The sequence below is a fragment of the Alligator sinensis genome, unplaced genomic scaffold, assembly GCF_000455745.1.
Source record: "Alligator sinensis unplaced genomic scaffold, ASM45574v1 scaffold839_1, whole genome shotgun sequence".
In the NCBI taxonomy this organism is placed as follows: Eukaryota; Metazoa; Chordata; order Crocodylia; family Alligatoridae; genus Alligator; species Alligator sinensis.
The window spans coordinates 1,129,029-1,147,953 of NW_005841885.1; the positions used below are offsets into that span (position 1 = coordinate 1,129,029).

The window sequence follows — 18,925 nt, forward strand, 5'->3', positions numbered from 1 at the left end:
CACGCTGTGTGAAGATCTCTAAGCGCTGCGGATCCTCACGGACCCAGTGCATTTGAAGCAGGCTACGGAGATCTGATCAATCTCTAGCCTCTCCCCGTCGCCGATAGAATTCCTAGACGTACCCCACCCGCGCGCAAAAGAACTGGACCCACGGAGCCTAGCAAACTCTGTGTGAATGAGTGAGCAGAGGAACCCACGGAGCCTAGCAAACTTCGTGTGAGTTTATTCAGAGCTCTTCCGGACGAGTACTTTCTTCGGCTGACACGACGGGTTCGCGTGTTCAGAGCCTTCAGCCGGATTGGGCTAGAGTTCACGAGTCTAGAACTCTTGTCCGCCTCTCTTTTCTTTCCTCTGTAACCGCAACTCAAGCAATTTTTCCAGCCTACACCACTGCCATCTCGGTGTAAGTAAACAATTTTTTAAGCTACCGATACGCGTCCGTGCCTAATTCCAGAGCGAAATCCTCCCCTCTCCGCCCCCACGTGCCCGGGCTGCTGGCCACAGCCCGCGTGCAGCGCGAAAAAGGGCTCGGGTCGCTCCCGGCCCGCACAACTGCTACCTGAGAGCAGAATTTGCTGTCACTCACTGAGGGAGCTGCAGCCTCACATGGCATATCACAGGGCACAGGACAGACACAGGCATGTGACTGCTTGTATTGGTGTGTTATGAGAGTGGGGGATGTCAAGGGTAAAATCACTGAGCTTGGTCTTTTCTTTTTGTTGTCTCATCTCACAACCCATTCCCCTGGCTATGGAAGCTGAATGCATCACTCAGTAGTGATCTAGTTACCTGCCATAGCCAGGACAGTGATATCTGAGGGCTTCAATGCTGGGTGCTCAGGACAGCCAGTTAGGAGTATGCTGAGACATCTTGAGTTTCCTATGTCTAGTGAGAATGCCAAGGATGTTGCCATTTCAGGAGGGAATTGCTTTCTCTCTCTCTCTCTCTATCTCCCTCCTTTTCTCTCTTCTGTGGAATCAGAAAAAATATATGCCTTAAACTTTGATTATTTTAGTTATAAGATGACATAACCGCTTTGTGGAGAATTGCTGGCTCTGTATAGTAGAACAGATAAGAGAAAGTGTTTGTTCTTTGTAACTCCTCTGCAACTGCTTCGCTCACCGCGGCCTTGAAGATAGCAAAAAGTATGTACAACTCTGATTTGCAGGTGCAAGAAGGAGGTTTGTGAACTAACCTCGCCTCCCCCATTAGTTCCCATCCTGATTACAGCAAAGAAATAATGAAGTAATATTATAGCCGCTTTTCATGCTAATTTCACTATATGATCACGTGAGTTGTAAGAAACTGTTAAAAAGTATATAAGCCTCCTGATTTTGCTCTTGGGGGGGACCCCTTCCAAGTGCTTGGGAAATCCATGTCACTTTGGAATCCCCCCTACAGCTGTAGTTTCTTTTGAATAAAAGCTTCTGCTGACCTGACCCAAAAGTATGCTGCGTGTGTTTCCACGACAACAAGGTATGGCTGGTCTTGCTGGCTGCAGTCTGGCATTGGCGGCTCATGTCCATCTTGGAGTCAATAATGACTCTGAGATCCCTTTCCGCCTCTGTGCTTTCAAGGGAACTCCCCAGCCTGTATGTATGCTGTGGATTCCTTCTCCCAAGGTGCAGCACCCTGCGTTTGTCTATGTTGAACCCCATCCTATTCTCGTGTGTTGCCGGCAAGTCAAGGGAAATGATTATTTCCCTGTATTCAGCACTGATGAGGCCACATTTGGAGTACTGTGTCCAGTTTTGGGCCCCCCACTACAGAAAGGATGTGGACATGTTGGAGAAAGTCCAGCAAAGGGCAACAAAAATGTTTAAGGGGCTGGGGGACATGACTTACAAGGAGAGGCTGAGGGAACTGGGCTTATTTAGTCTAGAGAAGAGGAGACTGAGGGGACTTAATAGCAGCCTTTAACTACCTAAAGTGGGATTCAAAAGAGGATGGGACTAGACTGTTCTCACTGATGGTAGATGACTGAACAAGGAGCAGCGGTCTCAAGTTGCAGCAAGGGAAGTTTAGGTTAGATATTAGGAAAAACTTTTTTCTCAAGGACGGTAGTAAAACACTGGAACAGGTTATCCAGAGAGATCGTGGAGTCTCCATCCTTGGAGGTTTTTAAGACCTAGCTAGACAAAACCTTGGCTGGGATAATCTAGTTGGGGCTGGTCCCGCTTTTTGCCCTTGAGGTCCCTTCCGACCACAATTTTCTATGATTCTGTGATTTTTATGAAGTTGTTGGGGCTGGTCTGTCATACTGAGCATTTATATAGAAGGTAGTTACTTTAATATGTCTAATAAATTGTTCTGTTTTTACCACAAGATGTCACTGTGCCTGCCTGGCAGACAGAAAGCTGCTTCTCCACTACTCTTTTCAGTTGTTGATTTCAGCCTCAGTTGAAGTTCTTCAGTTGGCCCCCAAATAGGCTGTTCCTCTTGCTGCACCCCTCACATTTTATCAAAATAGTCATGCATCAGCCCTGCATGTAAGCACATTTAATTATTTGAAAATAAGTATTAAAAAAAAACCTCATCAAACTTCCTTTTGAAAAATGTGAGGGGAGAAGGGGGACATGGGGGCATTAAGATCTGTCCCCCAGGACTTTGTAAGAAGAAGAAAAGCAGGTTCAGTCAACAAAATGAAGGGACAAAGAAATAAACTGAGTCATGGAGGGGGAAAGACTCATAGGAGATAGTGTGACAGTCATTCCTTGAGTTCCTGGTGTTTCATTCAGGGCAGTAAATCTGAAGGCTGAGGGGGGATCTAGTGGCCATCTACAGATTCGTCAGGGGGGAATAGCAAAGAATAGGATGCTCTAGTTACCAGGGCACCCCTTGGAGTTACTAGAAACAATGGCCACAAACTGGCAGAGAGCAGATTTAGACTGGACATTAGAAAGAACTTCTTCACAGTAAGGCTTACCAGAATCTGGAATGGGCTTCTGAGAGAGGTGGTGCTGTCCCCTACCTTGGAGGTCTTTAAGAGGAGACTGGACAAGCACCTAGCTGGGGTCATCTGACCCCACCGCTCTTTCCTGCCCAGGGCAGAGGGTTGGACTCGATGACCTACAACTGGACCCACGGAGCCTAGCAAACTCTGTGTGAATGAGTGAGCAGAAGAACCCACGGAGCCTAGCAAACTTCGTGTGAGTTTATTCAGAGCTCTTCCGGACGAGTACTTTCTTCGGCTGACACGACGGGTTCGCGTGTTCAGAGCCTTCAGCCGGATTGGGCTAGAGTTCACGAGTCTAGAACTCTTGTCCGCCTCTCTTTTCTTTCCTGTCTGTAACTGCAACTTAAGCAAGTTTTCCAGCCTACACCACTGCCATCTCGGTGTAAGTAAACAATCTTTTAAACTACCGCTACGCGTCCATGCCTAATTCCAGCTCGAAGGCCTTCCCTCTCCGCCCCCGCGTGCCCGGGCTGCTGGCCACAGCCCGCGTGCAGCGCGAAAAGGGCTCGGGTCGCTCCCGGCCCGCACACATTTGAGACAGTGAAGTGAGTAGCTGGCACTTCAGATACACACAGTTCCATACCAGTGGAGTTAAGTGATGAGGACAATAAGGGCTTTTAAATACAATGGGCCAATAATACCAGAGTCTGTGCTTCAGGTACGGCCTTCAGTATTTGAATTCAGGTATCTTTTCTTTTGTCATGTATCCAAGGCTCTGTGAGCGTGTTGGCTTTGAATGATAACCAAAGCATATGCTCTTAATGAAGGCTAGTATTTAATTAAACAAAATATTCACTTCAAAAGACCCCAACCCTACTACAAACCAGGCTCCCACTGACAGCATCCATTCACTCTACCCCCAGAAAAGGCCTAGGAAAAGCATGCATTTTGCAATGTGATGTGAAGGTCAATAGCTCTGTGTTCTGGCCAACCAGCCACAGAAGCAAATATCCCACTACCAGCATGCAAACAACACACGCACATCTCCATTGGTTTAACACAAGAGTAAGAGTATCTCTTGGGTTAAAGAGTCAAAAAAAAAAAAGTGTCAAAGAAAAAGGAAACTCGCCTGGCAAACATTTTATAAATATGTAATGTAATGCTGTATAACTTAACAACTTCTTGCCACATCTTTCAGCAGAGCATACTAATGTGACTGCTTATGCCATACACACAGACCACAATGCTAAAAGCTGTCAACCTGTGCAGGTGTCAGGGTTTCATTTTATGTAAAAAGGCAAAGGAATTATAAAATGTATCAACAAGAACATTATGCAGTCAATCTGCAAAGGCTGGTTTAAAATCAGTAGCTATGGCAATAGCTCAGCAGAACCCTTAGAAGATGACTGGATGGCAATTGCCCATTGCATTGCACTGAAAGTTTGTTTACTGCATGGAGCTTTTACAGTGGGCAAAACTATGAACTGTGATGGACAAAAATGAATTATAAAACCTTTCTGAACATCTTTCTGGCTGTCACATACTGGTAACAGGCAACAGAGTATCAGAGAAAGAGATTAATAATTCCCTCCTGCCTTGATATTAGTTCTAGCTACTGGAAGAACCAGACTAGTTAATATGTAAGCCACTAAAAAGAAAGAAGTTTCTCAATTCATGTTAAGGTGAGGTATTCAAGCAGGATAGAAATTACATTCTGGTACCCAGAAAGGTCATAGCCAGATATAAGGTCATGGGAAGATGGTGCTTACCAGCAGGACAGCCTTGAGGAGTCATTATCCCAAGCCTGGATCAGAGCTCAGACTTTCCCTGATCTCAGACTTTCCCTCCATTGCCCCTAACCCAAACCCTGCCCACTAGCCTTATCAAAGTCGGGTGCAGTTTCACCATTCAACAGGGCTGAAATGCTCTGCAGAGCTCAAATCTCCTTGGGTCAGACTTGGACACAGTTTGGGCTCAGACCATCTTTGGAGCGGGGCTCGTGTGCTAAGCTTGACATTGATAGCCATGCTCAGATACCCCTGTAGACTCAGCTCACTCTCATCAGGACCCTTTGTGGGGTTTGGGTTGTTTCCTAGGAAAGCCAAACCATATTACCCCTGATTCTCCCCATAATCCCTAATTTAGAACCAGTACCACTTTTTCCCTCTACTTTGCCTCCTTACCCCTCCAGCTACCACACAGGGCAGGAGCTCATCACATTTCCATGGGACTTGGGACTGAGGGAAGAGGGTGTGCAAGGCAAGCAGCCAGCATCTAGCGCTTGTCCAATGACATATGACTGGAGTTGTTACAGTTGTAAAGATAATACTCTTTGTTTCTATCTTGACTAAAAACCCAGGAGGTTACCTATACAAAAACTGTATTAAAAGAATGTAGTTTTTCAGCCATGTCTTCAAAAGTTAGGAAATGCCAGATTTATAACAGTCTCTGCACTTTTTTGGGTCCCCTCATTTGTTTAATACAGGTTTTAATACGCATACTAGGTTTTTTTTTTTCCTGCAGGAACCATGCCTCAGTGAATAGAATGAGCCCACTAGAAAGTACAATTATATTTAAACAGATGACTGTAAAACTGGCATTTTCTACCTTTCAAAGGCTTGATTTCCCATTTAAATAACATTATTTTCGTGTAGAGTTTTGTATGCAATTATATATATCACAGTGGTACAACAGGAATCAGGATCCTGTTGTTCTGTCATTGTACAAACACATTGCAAAAAAAAGTGCAGATTTTTGCCATCTTGAAATCCACATGGAGACTTTTTGACTGTTTCCTCACATTTTGACTGCTTCCAATCCCTTCCAGTCCCAGTACTGGCTCTCTCTATATATGACTCAGTGCCAAAGTGTGTTGGTGTTTTTCACAGTGTGTTTCTATGGCTCTGAACCACCCTAGTACCCTTATTCAGCAAGTTTTATACTAAGCTGTTAGTCATAGTGAATGTAATTGCTTCATTTACTGACAGAATGGATTGATCTTTTGAGATTTACACTGACTAGGTTTAGGCTTTTTTCCCCCCTGAATGTTGGTGTGAGACAGAACTAGTAAACCATGAGGGCACAGGATGTTATCCACAGAAATACAATAACGTGTCATAACTGCTAGCGCTCTGAGCTCACACGATTCTAAGCACATGACAACAGAAAGGTGACACCAGAACGTGCCTGTTAGAAAACAGTTGTACTATTGTTTTCAGGAGGCGACTTCTTTTTGCTTAAACAGCAGTAGTGGAAGGAAAGGTGAGTTGGAAACCAGTAGAACAAAACAACACGAGAAGTTTCAGTACCCAGACAGCTTTATCTGAGAGCTTATGGGGCATATATAACTGCAAGTGAAACCCACTGGGACTGGAGGATCTGTATCTCACAGTGGTATCATGTGCAGATCTTGGGCAGCAGTTGGTTCAACGTGGCACTAGTACTGGAGAATGCATCTGCCTCACTGCTTTCTCCTAAAACATGAGCTGTGATGGGGGCTACTATCAGGTGGCTTCATGTAAGTACTGGAGACTGTGCATGGGTAATAATAACAGTAATGTAATCTTTTGTAGTGCTTCTTGCCTTAAAGGACTGTGGTGTTTTATTAACAGGGTACATACAAAACCACTGAAATGTGCAGTTAGCTTAGATGTGAAATGGCAGATGCCAGTGATTTGGGAGGAAAACTCACAGGGAGGAAGGATGGTCTATTTGTTAGCAAAGCAAAACCCCTGTGCTCAGTTCTTAGCTGTGCCACAGGTTCCCTTTTGTGACTTTGGCAAGGCATTTAGGCCCAGATCCTCAGGTATTTTAGCTGTCCAATTCCTATTGAGGTGCCAAACTTCCACTGAATTGTCAGGAGTATGGGGTGCTTAAAACCTTTCAGAATCTGGACTTTAGTTTCCCGGTATACTGATTCCCTGATCGTGGTAGAAGGGGAATAATAGCACTTCCTACCTCACAGAGGTATGATGAAGAGAACTCATTCAATATTGTGAGAACCTCACATGCTCTGGTAATGGAGTGAATTTAGAGATGCCTGGCAAAGGACAGCCAGGCAGAGCCCTAGTTTTAGAAAAATATCCAAAAGTTCTTGAAGGAGCAGAACATAAATGTATGACTAGTTCCTGATCTCATTTACCCTGATGTGAACCCAAGATAATACTGCTGAAGTATGAGGAGTTACTCTGACCTCCAGCCCTAGAAATGTTCAAGAGCAGGTTAGACAGCTATTTGACTGGGATGGTTTAGTCAGGGATGGTCTTGCCCTGAAGCTGAGGGATGGATTGGATGACCTTGTGAGATCCTGTCCAGCCTTATTTTCCTACAATTTGGATAGAGGCAACAGAGATCAGTACCTGGTCCTTTTGTGTTTCAGTTTGCGCTGAAAAGATCAGCTGAGACTAAACCTCGTGGAACACAATATACATTGCCATTAGGAAGCAGAAATGCAGAGATGCTGAATCAACTCTGTGGTTCTGGAAAGTGTGTGATTCAAACTAGGTCATCTGCTGAGGGTCTGTTAGTGCTGGGGAACAGAAAGGGTAAATTATGGATGAAACCAACTGGTCAGATTTGTGTGGTACCTGCTCCACGAAATCCTCCGCAAAGATAGAGCTTCCCTTCCACAGAGCCAGCATTAGTAGAGTTGGTTCGTAAGGCGAGGAGAGGAGAAGGCATAGGAGGCCCATCCCTCCAAAAGTCTCCATCTGGGTTATAAATCTCCACTGCATCAAGACATTTCCGTGCCTGCCCCCTGTCTCGACCCAGGCAGCCAATTCCACCTGGGGAGGGAGATACATAGAGATTAGGCAGATGGAGAGGTCACCAAGACAGGAATGCAGCTGTATTGGGATGCCACTGAAACACATTGCTTCCTATGGAGTTATTTTTAATTTACACGCACCTGGTTTTTTCCCCCCACAATATATTTTTTTCCCTTTTTAATTTCCAGAAGCTGGCTCATAAGATTTCCGCTAACCAAAAGCTACAGGATCTTTGCTACAGAATTCACTGCTAATTTAGGGAGTGGTTCTGTTCTCAAACCGGAAATGGCAGGAAGAACAAAAGAAACTTTCTCCAAACCCAAAGGTACACAGTCCTGTTTTTGGAGCACATGGTAGATTTTGTCTGCCATTGTCTGTAGTGGCCAGATCACATTATTCTTCCACTACAAGGATCAAAAAATGACTTTTGCAAAAGGCAATGACCATTGTTGTTAATCAAGAGTTTGGAGGGTTTCATTTTTTTCGAAGACGGGAAGGAGTTTCAGAGAGCAAACTGACTACAGATAAAAATACTGTCCAGCTTACTGCAGTCCCTAAGAAAGAGAAAAAACAAGCCCTACTAGTGAAGGGTTAATCAAGATAAATACCTTCCAATGTTAGGATCCTTGACCCCCTAGCTGCTGCTTGTTTTGAGACTTAGTGCACCAGCCTGCAGACATACCTACAGTGTCACTCTGTGCTATCCTGTGCACTGACACTATACTGTAAGCATTGCACTTCCAAATCCTTTCCAATGAGAGAATCCAGGTTTTGAATTCGCAGCCTTTTCATCTGAAGGATTGATATGCTGACGCGCCCTAGCAGGTTTCCCATCTGTGCCAGTGGATACAATACCCTGTAATGAGCACTGATGGCATGCTAAAGCAGCTCTTTTGTGTATGTGCGTGTGTGTGACCACTTTTAAATATAAAATGACAGCAATATTCATGCAATTTCCACATGAAGGGGCCAGATTTCCAAAGGGGCTCCAGCTACACATGCAGGACCCCACAATTGTGCAAAATCAAAATGGATGCTAATGCAGATAATTACCCACTTATTATGTGCAGAAGGGAGCAACAGCATATATTGCTAGCACAGTTTTGGGGGGAGGGGCCATTCAAAATTTTGGTTCCTAGTGTAATGTTATTAGGATGGTCAGTCAGTGAGATGAGCCCACACTGTTTAATGTTTTAATTAAAGAAAGGTGGTTTTTTTCAGCTGCCTCTTCACTGGGAATATTTTAACCTTTTGGGCAGTCTCCAAGGGCATTTGCCAGGATCCTTGTACAAGTAGAAACTGTCATGTCCTGGACTAATTTCTTTTCTATTTCTGGTCAGTAGTTTAGAACAACCAAAGATGAGATGAACCATTCCTACTTTTACATTGAGTCCATGGCAGCAAATTGGCACAGGAGTTTGAGAGTCTGGCACCTGAGCCCAAGAACATTCATGTCAATAGGGCTAAGTAGAGATAGTCAAAAAGCCTGAGGCTAAATTGATACAGTCTTTGCAGATTAGTCTAAGTTGTGTAGGTTGAACTGATAGGCAAGTGAACAGACATTCACTTTTGATTCAGAAATGCAGCCATAAGCCTGCAGTGGTCCAAGCCAGAAGCTGGGGGGGAAGAAAGGAGGGCTAGAGCATACCTCCCCGCTCAACTGGAGCAGACAGCTTGCGCTAAGACTAGCTTGCCCACCTTGGGAGGGTGTTGCAGGGGCGGTGCAAAGCAACCTGGGATGCTGGAGGACTGTGAGTTAACTTGAATCTGGAGGGGATCTGGGACAGACATTCAATAAATCAATTTAACCTAAATCAGTTAAGTCTAATATTACATTCATCCAAGTTTACTTTAAACTAGTTTTTGGCCACTTTGAAAGTGGTTTATGTGCACTGAACTTCTGGGCTAAGTACAGACAGTCAAAAAGCCTGGGGCTGAATTGATTCAGTCTTTGCAGGTTAGTCTAAGACGCAGAAATTAAACCGAGAAACAACTGGACAGACATTCACTTTTGATTCAGGAAATGCAGTCACATGACTGCAGTGACTCAGGCCAGAAGCTGGGGGGCACTAGAGCACAGCTCTCTGGTATGGGGTGTGGCCAGCCAGCATGGGCTGTGTGTTTGCTTTCTCTTCCTGCTGCCCCCAAGGTCTCTGGGATTTGCAGCCTGCAATCACAGCAGCAGGACTCTGCAGGGTTGTAGATCACTTCCTCTTCCTGGTGCCTCTGGGATTTGTAGTCTACAGTTGCAGCCAGCAGTAATTTTTTAGCAGGGCAGGGTAGCTCTGTACTTAGGGGAAGGGGAATTTAACCTCCCTCCATGGCCCCAGACCCCAGACAGGGTTTGCCTGGGGCAGACCCTGCCTCCCCCGCCAACCCTTCTCTGCTGGGGCAGACAGCACAGCCCAGCCCAGGGCTGCAAAGCATGGTGAGATTCTGGGGGACTGTGATTTAACCCGAACCAGGAAGGAGTCTGGGACAGAAGATTCATAAACCAGTTTGACCAAAAGCAGTTAAGTCTGATACTACATTCAACCAGGTTTATCTTAAACCAGTTTCAGCCATTTTGAAACTGATTTATGTGCACTGAGCTGCTGTTATGTTATATATAAGTTTAAACCAGTTTCTGATGACTTAAACTGGTTTATGTGTAATTTTTGTCCCTAGCGCTGTTGTGTTATGGATTTGAGCTAGTTTCTGATCATTTTGATCAGTTTATGTGTAATTTCTGTCCCTAGCCTAAGCGTTCTCCCACTCACTGAGCAAACTCAGTGCTGGGTGTATATCATTGATCAGAGAACTATATGAGCTCTCCTATCTCATCATCAAGTGCCAGTGCCTTCACTTAAGGAGCTCTCAGTTGAGAGGACATGAAGCATGTACACCTTAAGGCTACCAAGGATATTTATCTCAAAAGTTCTAACCTGGAAGGGCCAGGGAATTTTTTAGTGCTTGGCTGCAGTAGGGCAGCTAACAAAAGCAAGCTAGTAGAGATTCAGCCTACAGAAGGCAATGAACACTGCTAGATTGGGAAAGCATCCAAAGAACAGCAGTAATTACTAGGGCTGTGCAAAGCTTTGGTCCCTAATTCGAATTGGCAGAGATTCAGCCCAATTTGCTGGCCAAATCTCTGAATCTGAATTGAATCAGAGGACCCTTTAATCTCTCCGAATCGATTCGGAGAGATTCAGAGATTCGGACATAGACACAGCTTTAAATGTTTTTTCTACATACCTCTAGGTAGCTGGGGCTCATGAATGCTGCAGTGCTGGGGCGCATGGAGTGTCTCACAGAAGTGCGGGGGCTCCCCAGTGTGCTCAACAGCAGACCCAGAAGTGGACCAGAAGCACTTCTAGTCCACTTCCAGGTCCACCAGGGAGTGCGTGGGCAGGGGGGAGGCTGCACCCCGCCCCCCCGGCTCGGTGACTGGTGCCTCCTGGTTCTGGATTCACTGCCAAGCACGTGGAGGCCCCCGCTCCCCTTGCACTCCTGTGGGACGCTCCATGCACCCCAGCACGAGCCATGCCTGGTACCTCAAGGTATGTAGAAAAACTTTTAAAGCTGTGTCTATGTCCAAATTGCTGATTCTCCAAATCAGCATCGAAGCTTCAGATTCGGATTCAGCCAAATCAAAGCAGGGACAGTGATCCGCATCAGTGAATTGAATCACTGTCCCTGATTCAGGCCGAATCCAAATCTGAATCGAATAGGGCCTGCTTCGCACACCCCTAGTGCCCTATCTCAGTCTTGATATGTGCCTGAGAATGAGTTTCAGGTTTACAGAGGTTGGCAGATGGAGGGTCACATTACAGCCAAGGCTGCTCCTAGACTGGCATTGCCACATTTAAGAGTGCTTACTTCTCACAGTTGTTCCAGCTGAAACAAAGACAACCTTATCCTTCAAGTCAGAGTGGTGGAAGCACCCTCCCTGCATAGCTCCAGCTGTGGTATCAGGACAGCTTTGCCTGAGCTTCTTTATTGGAGTCCTCAGCCCACTTCAGTTCTAGTTGTGGGCTGATGTTGAGTTCAACCCCTTTCAGAGCAGGGAGTCACCAAGTTAAAGTCCAGCAAAAGCCAGAAACCACAACATTCTTTCCCCTTCCCTACTGAGCAAACCTGCCAGCTCCTAATCTTTCAGGTAGCTCCTCACATGCCTGAACCCCCACCAGCAGCCTCCTAGGCCAGGGACAGAAGTAGGGGTTCAGGCATGTGGGGGCTAATATTCACTTTGGTTTCGTCTGCAAAGGTTAAATTAACTTGCAAAGATTGAATCGATTCAGGCTCAGACTTTTTGAGTCTCTGTACTTAGCCCTAAAGTCCTAGCAAGGCTTTTTACACAATAGGGGCACCCTCAATCCACTTTCCTGTATGTAAATAACAGAGGGAAAAGTGCAAGAGCATTTGCCGGTAGGATATATTTACACAACAATTTGCAGCCTAGCGCAGATAGCTCATTTAAAGCTACCTTGGGTATCTTGGGTACCAGAAACAGGCCCTGCAGAAAGGGGGTCATGGGATTGCTGAGGCTGCATTATTTCTGATACCTGAGCTACCTTGTTTGAAGCTCACTTGAGGATATCTACTGTATGCTGTGATCTGTAGGGTGGGTTAGTTATTTAATCTGAAGGATGGAAAGATTTTGCTGTTAAATTGCAGGTGCAAGAGACATTGCAGCAGTACAAAGAGGCATTTTTCTGACTTTGATTTGTCACCCTGCTGCATCAGCTCGTGCACCTAAATCCAGAGCTGCCTGTGGAATTTTTTAAGGAAGGTTATTACCTTTATTTTATGCATATGAATAAAAGATGCAATAATAACTGGGCACTGCAACTTCGGAAGAAATAAAAATGACAATTTGTACTGAGTTAGAATAGGATTAATCCGGCACAATGTGTATAACATTACAACAAGTGCTTTTCTAGACAGTCCAATCTTCACTGGCTAAAGTAAACAAACGCTCCTGCTGGTAAGCTGGGGAATCAGCTTTTAAACATTTTCCTGATATAATTATTATTAAAGAAATACCTTTAATGATCTATCAGGAATGGCTTTCAGAGCCTAAAAGCTATTATGTTTAAAAATTATTAAAGAAACCCCTGTTGAATAGTTTAGACTTAACATTTGATCTGCCTAAAAGCTGTTCACTCCAATGGGAAAAGCCCTCAAGATACAAAATATCTAAGTTTGTATTTGGACCCAACCAAGTCATTATGGATAAATGCAATTTCAGTTTCATTTGAGACAAGGGGAAAAAAAATCCATACTTGGTAGCTGGAAAATGAGAAAAAAAATCAAATAGGAATAAAATATGATTTTCAAACATCTAAAAGAGTATTCTAAACAATGAGAGATTGAATCCATGGGAAAAAGACATGAAGCGTTTCTTTATGATAATGCTAACACTGCTAATACCAACATAAAATGCAAAGGAGTTAGAGGTCAACAGATATTCTTAGGGTTGATGTGCTATGCACTCATAGATGTGGCTCAAAACTTCTCCACTGCCTGCAGACTCAATGTTTGTCAACACTTCAGGAGAGAGGACTCAGGTGACAGATGTTGACGCCGCAGGCCTCTTCCTAAAATGTAGGCACATAGTAGCATGAGACTTTTCACAGTGAGAAAAACTCATCTCTTCCAACAGTAGGGAGGCATATCCAATGAACCAGAATATTCATCTTCCAGAGCAGTTCCACTTATGGAGACTTCCAGAGTGAGACACTGGAAAGGAAAGATTTTTTTTTCAGTTGGGCTCTTCATTCCCTTGGGTTGCTCACACTTGGTTCTGCAGGTTTCTAGCTTGCTGGTGCTCTTGTTCAGTGGGGTTATGAGGCTGTGAGGATGGCTAGTGAAGACCTATAGACATAGGGTTAAGATGCTGCAGGTGCTCTCATATTTTTAATTCTTCTGATCTGGGTGGGGCCCTTGAACAAGTTATTTACTGTTTAATTGCTGTTGGGGGTTGGGTGAGGGTGAGCTGGATAAAGCTCAACCCATGCAAAATGGAGATGAGGGGGAACAGATGGGGGTGCATCTGGAAGGAAGAGCTGAGACTGGACTTGGTAGTTGGTTGGAAGGAGGAAGAATTATCTGGCAGGACAGCATTGTTGTGAAGGGCCAGGTCTCTCTGTTTGGGACTTCTGTCCTTATGGCTGTGCATATCTTAAACTGCCTACAACTATACACAGATGCATTAAAATACAAAACCATGCTTCCAGTGACCACAAACTCCTGTACTGTGCATATGGAGCGGCAGCAACTTCTATTTCTGCCTATAGGCTGGAATGGCACCTGGGGAGGGTCTGCATTGTTAACTCTCTCCCTCTGGGGACTCTGGCAATGAAGAGAGGGTGACTTCCACCTATTTCCACCACCACAGCCCTGCTTAGTTCTCTGCACAAAGCCTGATTACTTGGCTTTTGTGCACGAAGAGGTGGATTTCACTGTGGGAGTTTTGAACATTTCTCTGTCTGTCATTTTCCCGTCTGTCACACAAGATGATTTAATCCCAGAGATCTGTCCCTATTCTTTCCAACACACCCTTTGAACATGCAGACCCTTTGCATTATTTGCTTTCCCTGGAAGATAGTTCAGATGCCACTGGATGACTTCAATAAGCCAGCGGAGCCACCTTTGTGTTCCCAAAGCCATTAATGCTTGAGAGCTCTATGTATCACACTTGGCTGACTCCACAATCAAACACACTTTTAGGGCACTCTGAAAGCAGCTGTTCTAATGGACTTTAAATGTAACATGAAGTTCCATTAGTAAAATAAATATATAAATAAAATACATGATCTTTATTACAAAACCAAGATTCAAAGACAAGCCTTTTGATGCAAGAAGATGCAGGGCAGGTGATGTGATAAGGACAGCCCTGGAATTTCAATGAGATACAGTGCTGTGCCTTACAGATACCCACACACTCTTTTCCAGTGACTGAAGGTAAAAAACATATTCTTTTTAGGGCAGCTCCCCTCATTTTCACACAAGAAGGCTAAAAGGAACTTGAGCCGTGTGGTTAAAATGACAAAAGAGCTACCAGGAAAAGATGCAGGGAGTGGCACTAAAAAAGAGAGGGTGTTCTGGTAAAACTTAGGTGCATTGGGAAACCTGCATAATCAGATCTTTGGATGGGGAGTGATAGGGGAAGTTTCTAGTAGTAACAAACAATGATGATCAGTGCCTTAGAATTACTTCATTTATATAGCTCTCTTGAGGGGGTGTGGAGACGGACCAAGAGAAATGTGATTTTCCCAGCTGTGCCATTGATTTGCCTTGTGACCTCCGCTTATATTTTCACTTGTGGCTGCTAATTTTGAATTGATATACCTGTGGTCTGATTTTCAGTGAAAATGAATTTATATAAAGTCCATCAACTTCTGTGAGAGTAGTGGGTACGTGGTACTTCTGAACATCAGACCTTTGACTCCTCAAGTTGGCTGCCCATAAGCCCAGCTAAATGGACAGGTTACTTAAAATCTCACAACTGGGGGCTGTCAAGCCTCCAAACCATGACAAGTCCTTTGATCAAAATGCAGTCAGTGAAAAATCCTTGTTTCAATTTTTATCAAAGAGAAAAAAAAGAGGGGGGTTGGGGAGGGAAACAGAACTGATGAGCCAATGAGCAAGTGAAATCTAAGCTCTTTCTCTCCCTTTTCTTCCGTAAAATAATTCACTATTAAAATGATCTTTCAAATACACAATGGATTCAACACTTCTAATCTCTTACATAACATCTTCCTTCATTACTCGCTAACAGCACACAAGATGAGAATCTTAGCACTTGCCTGGCTTTCACTCGCTCTCTGTAAATTGGGGGCTGTGCAACTGGTTTCATGGAGAAATAAGGGAGCAAAAAAGGTGAAATGGAGAAATGCTGCCATCCTTTACTATCACAGAGACAAGTAGATGGTATAATATGGCAGGCAGCAAGAGGAGGCCAAAGCTGTAGTAGGAGCAGGGGTGAGACAAGCGAATGAATGCCTGCATCACACAGCTAGTGATTTTGGGTTCTAGCGTCCCTTTCTCCCACAACTCCTGGGTAGTCCCTACCAGAAGGAAAGAACCTTTGGCTGTGGATGCCATTCATGGTTCTGCTCTTACATTAATACCCACTCAATGTCACTTCAGGAAGCGATAAAGAGGTATAATCCAGAGCAGGATCAAGCCCGTTATTTTCCACTTGGAGGAAGTGAATGTATTTATGAATAGACAAGTTTACTTTAGAAGAATCATAATTTATTCAAAGGCACAGTTCATACTGAAGCATGAAAGTTAAAATTTCTCTTTCCAGTTTACTCCTACACAAGCTTTCCTTCACAGAGACCCCTGAGTACCACATTCAAATCAGTATTTTATGATGGAGACATTCAGAATTTAATTGAACCTCATTTAACTGCTTAAAACTTTAAAAAGAAGCTCTCAGCAAGTGCTCAGGGGAAAACTAGGCTTTAATGAGGTGGGATGCCAGGCTGAGGAGGATAAACAAAGATTCTTTGATTCCCAAATCTTTATTAATAGGATTTCTCATTTAATTCCTTCTATATGTTCTTATGTATAAAAACAGGGATTACATAACAGAAAAACAATACATTGCTAATGCCCTTGTAGTGATGCAATACCTTTTACCAGTGGCCTATATTTCACACACTGTAGTTCCTTTGAAAGTGTTTTAGTATGAGCTGGTACATTTGGCAGGTCTTTTTTCTCCTTCATTTACCCATCAGTTGTAATGAGTTTTCACAGCCTCAGCTGCAAAGAACTTCTTTTTTGATTTTTTTAAGCATGAGATTAGAATGCGTGACCTTAAATAGAGCCCTCCCATCTGGTTTTCTTCCAAATTATCTCAATTGGCTCTGTCATTAAGAACACAATACTGCTCTTTCTTGAGCTTTCTAACGAATATAGTTATGTTCCTGGGAAAATATGGAGAGAAAGAGCTAAGATCAGTCAAATGACTCAATAGGAGAAAGGATTTGGAGCCTCAGGAAGTGCTGTTCATTTACTTATAAGGATTATGTATGCCATGTAAGGAGCATAAGAGTCTCTAGGAACATTATCTGACAAATAGCCCATTCTAATGTAGGGGAGCTGATAAAAGACACACAGTACCAGTTCCATGAACAAGCCGATCACCCAGACAGTAAGAAGCTATTTCTCATGTCCCTGGCATCTGTATGACTCAGGAATGACTCCAATGAATTCAGAAGAGTCACACAGGTGCATGACCAGAATCAGGCCCTGTCTCAACTAATTTGTTCCCTGGGGCTCATTCTGATCTCTGTTAATACAGTGCAAGTACCTCTCCTTACTTCAGCACAGTCCAGAATTACATAGAGCAACCAAAATTATTAGAGCTCTATAAAACATGAGTTACAAGGGAGGAAAGGTTGGAAAAACTGGGGGGTTTTAGTCCAGAGAAGAGATTTCTTCCTTGGCATTTAAAAGAAAGTGTCCATATTCAAACCCAGATTATCTCACAGCAAAAGTCCTAGAGCAGCTGATTATCATGGGCTGTGTGCTCAGCTCCTAGCATTTGTGGGCAGTGCCTGTGTAGCCTAAGTTCTGTCCCAACAGGACGTTTCAGAAATTAACCCTAGACAGCCCAAGAGCCAGATTTGGATCTTAGTTTGATGTAAATCTGGGTCAACATGACAGAAGTCAATAGAGTTACCACAGGTTTATACCCATGTGACCGAGAGTGAAATCTAGACTTGCACATCAAAAGTCCATTAGAGCCTTCAAGTTGAAGCAATACATAAATTTTGCTTCATGCATTAGCAGAGTTATATTAAAGAAATGAATTAGGACCATTGCTCAGTTCAGTTATTTTTATGTGTATTGAGGCACCCCCCAAACCTGATTGAGGCCCCCTTGACCTGGAGGCTGTACAAACGCACAGAAAGACCTGGAATTTGCCTCTAAGACCCAATAGTCTCATTAAGTTTGGATTTCCTTGTAATGCATTAAGTCCAGGCTCCCTGTAGCCTCATTCTTATGAGCTGAGCATTTATTCTAGGAAAGACATGTATTCTTCTCTGCTTGGTTTTTTTACTACTCAGGGGTATGGAATGCTGTTCTTTCATAGGATTTTCTAATCAACCCTCCAGGAAGGAAAAAGGGTTTAGAGACACTGTCCTTCCAAGAAAGACCACAACCACAGTTGCACTGATGAGACCACAAGGAAAGATGACAGCCTGAAAAGACAAGTGCTGGCAGGAAGCCAGACCCAGACAGGGCCTGCATAGGCTATGATGGTTCAGTGCCCCTTGAGCAGAGGCTGTAGGAAGCCCTGCTGGGAATCAGATGTGCCCACACCCCCCCCCAAATAGGCTCTTCCTGGGAGCCAAAGATAGGAAAGAACATGATATATAATGTCCTCCATTAGGGTAAAACTCTGCCCCCGGGAACAAAGTTTAGCTTGCCAGAGGAGGTGCAGTTACACCTCTCCTAACCAGCTTTCTGGAATTGTTATTATCTCCTGTACCTTGACTGCCAATTGAACAGATCTTCATGGGTCTTTTGAAATATTTACCTAGCCATGCTGAGTGATGTGGGACCACCATATATGAGGACTTCTTCAGAGCTAGCGATAATCTCCAGAATCTCCCTTTTGGAACAAACTGGCATTGTCAGACTTTTGCAAGGGTTTGACATTCCCTGTTTATCAGCGTTATGTCCCGCAGATCTGTGGCATGGAGCAGCTTGCTCTGGGTTTTACCACTTCCATGGTAGTTGCTATTCTTTGGTCTGTCAGCATCAGCTCCAGATCTTCCCCTTCTCATTCTCCCACAAATGTCATCTCTATGGTGAAGTGCTGCCCCACCCAGCTTCAGAAAGCTTTTAACTTGTTCATTCCAACGTCATGAGCTGTCTGTCTGCCCGGTGAGGACACCATCACAACTGGTGATGATGAGAGGAGGGCTATACCCATTTGGCAGCCTGAGAATTCACAAGGCAGCAAGCACTTGTCGCCACAAATAAACCTTGGAATGTATCTTATTGAGCAAGATTTTAATTGCAGTTGGCATGTGTGAGCCTAGCGCTGGGGATGAGACCATCTGTGACACTGACAGAATGAGACTCCGAATCCTGGTGACTTTAAGGCTGTTTCTGACCTGTTTTAAGATCAGAATTCTTTGGAGGATAGATTCGTCGTTACAAGGGAAGCTGGAAAGCAGTTCAGTCTTTTTCGCAGAACTCTCAGTCAGTTACGGTTACGAATTACAAGTCCTCAGTTACGCTGATAGAAATTAGTTGT

The 18,925-nt window shown here is 44.1% G+C and overlaps 1 protein-coding gene across 10 annotated transcripts in view; it reads right to left on the reverse strand.

The window, feature by feature from the left end:
* Positions 1-18,925, reverse strand: part of KBTBD12 (kelch repeat and BTB domain containing 12) — an 87,026-nt gene that overhangs the window by 20,945 nt on the left and 47,156 nt on the right. For 9 of the 10 annotated variants that reach the window (XM_025196816.1, XM_025196819.1, XM_025196814.1 and 6 more), the window contains one exon: positions 7,483-7,680. In XM_025196816.1, coding sequence (XP_025052601.1) covers positions 7,483-7,680 — 198 coding nt within the window. Of the gene's footprint in view, positions 1-7,482; positions 7,681-11,335; positions 13,384-18,925 lie in introns of those variants that run through there. The other variant, XM_025196822.1, reaches the window with a different exon arrangement.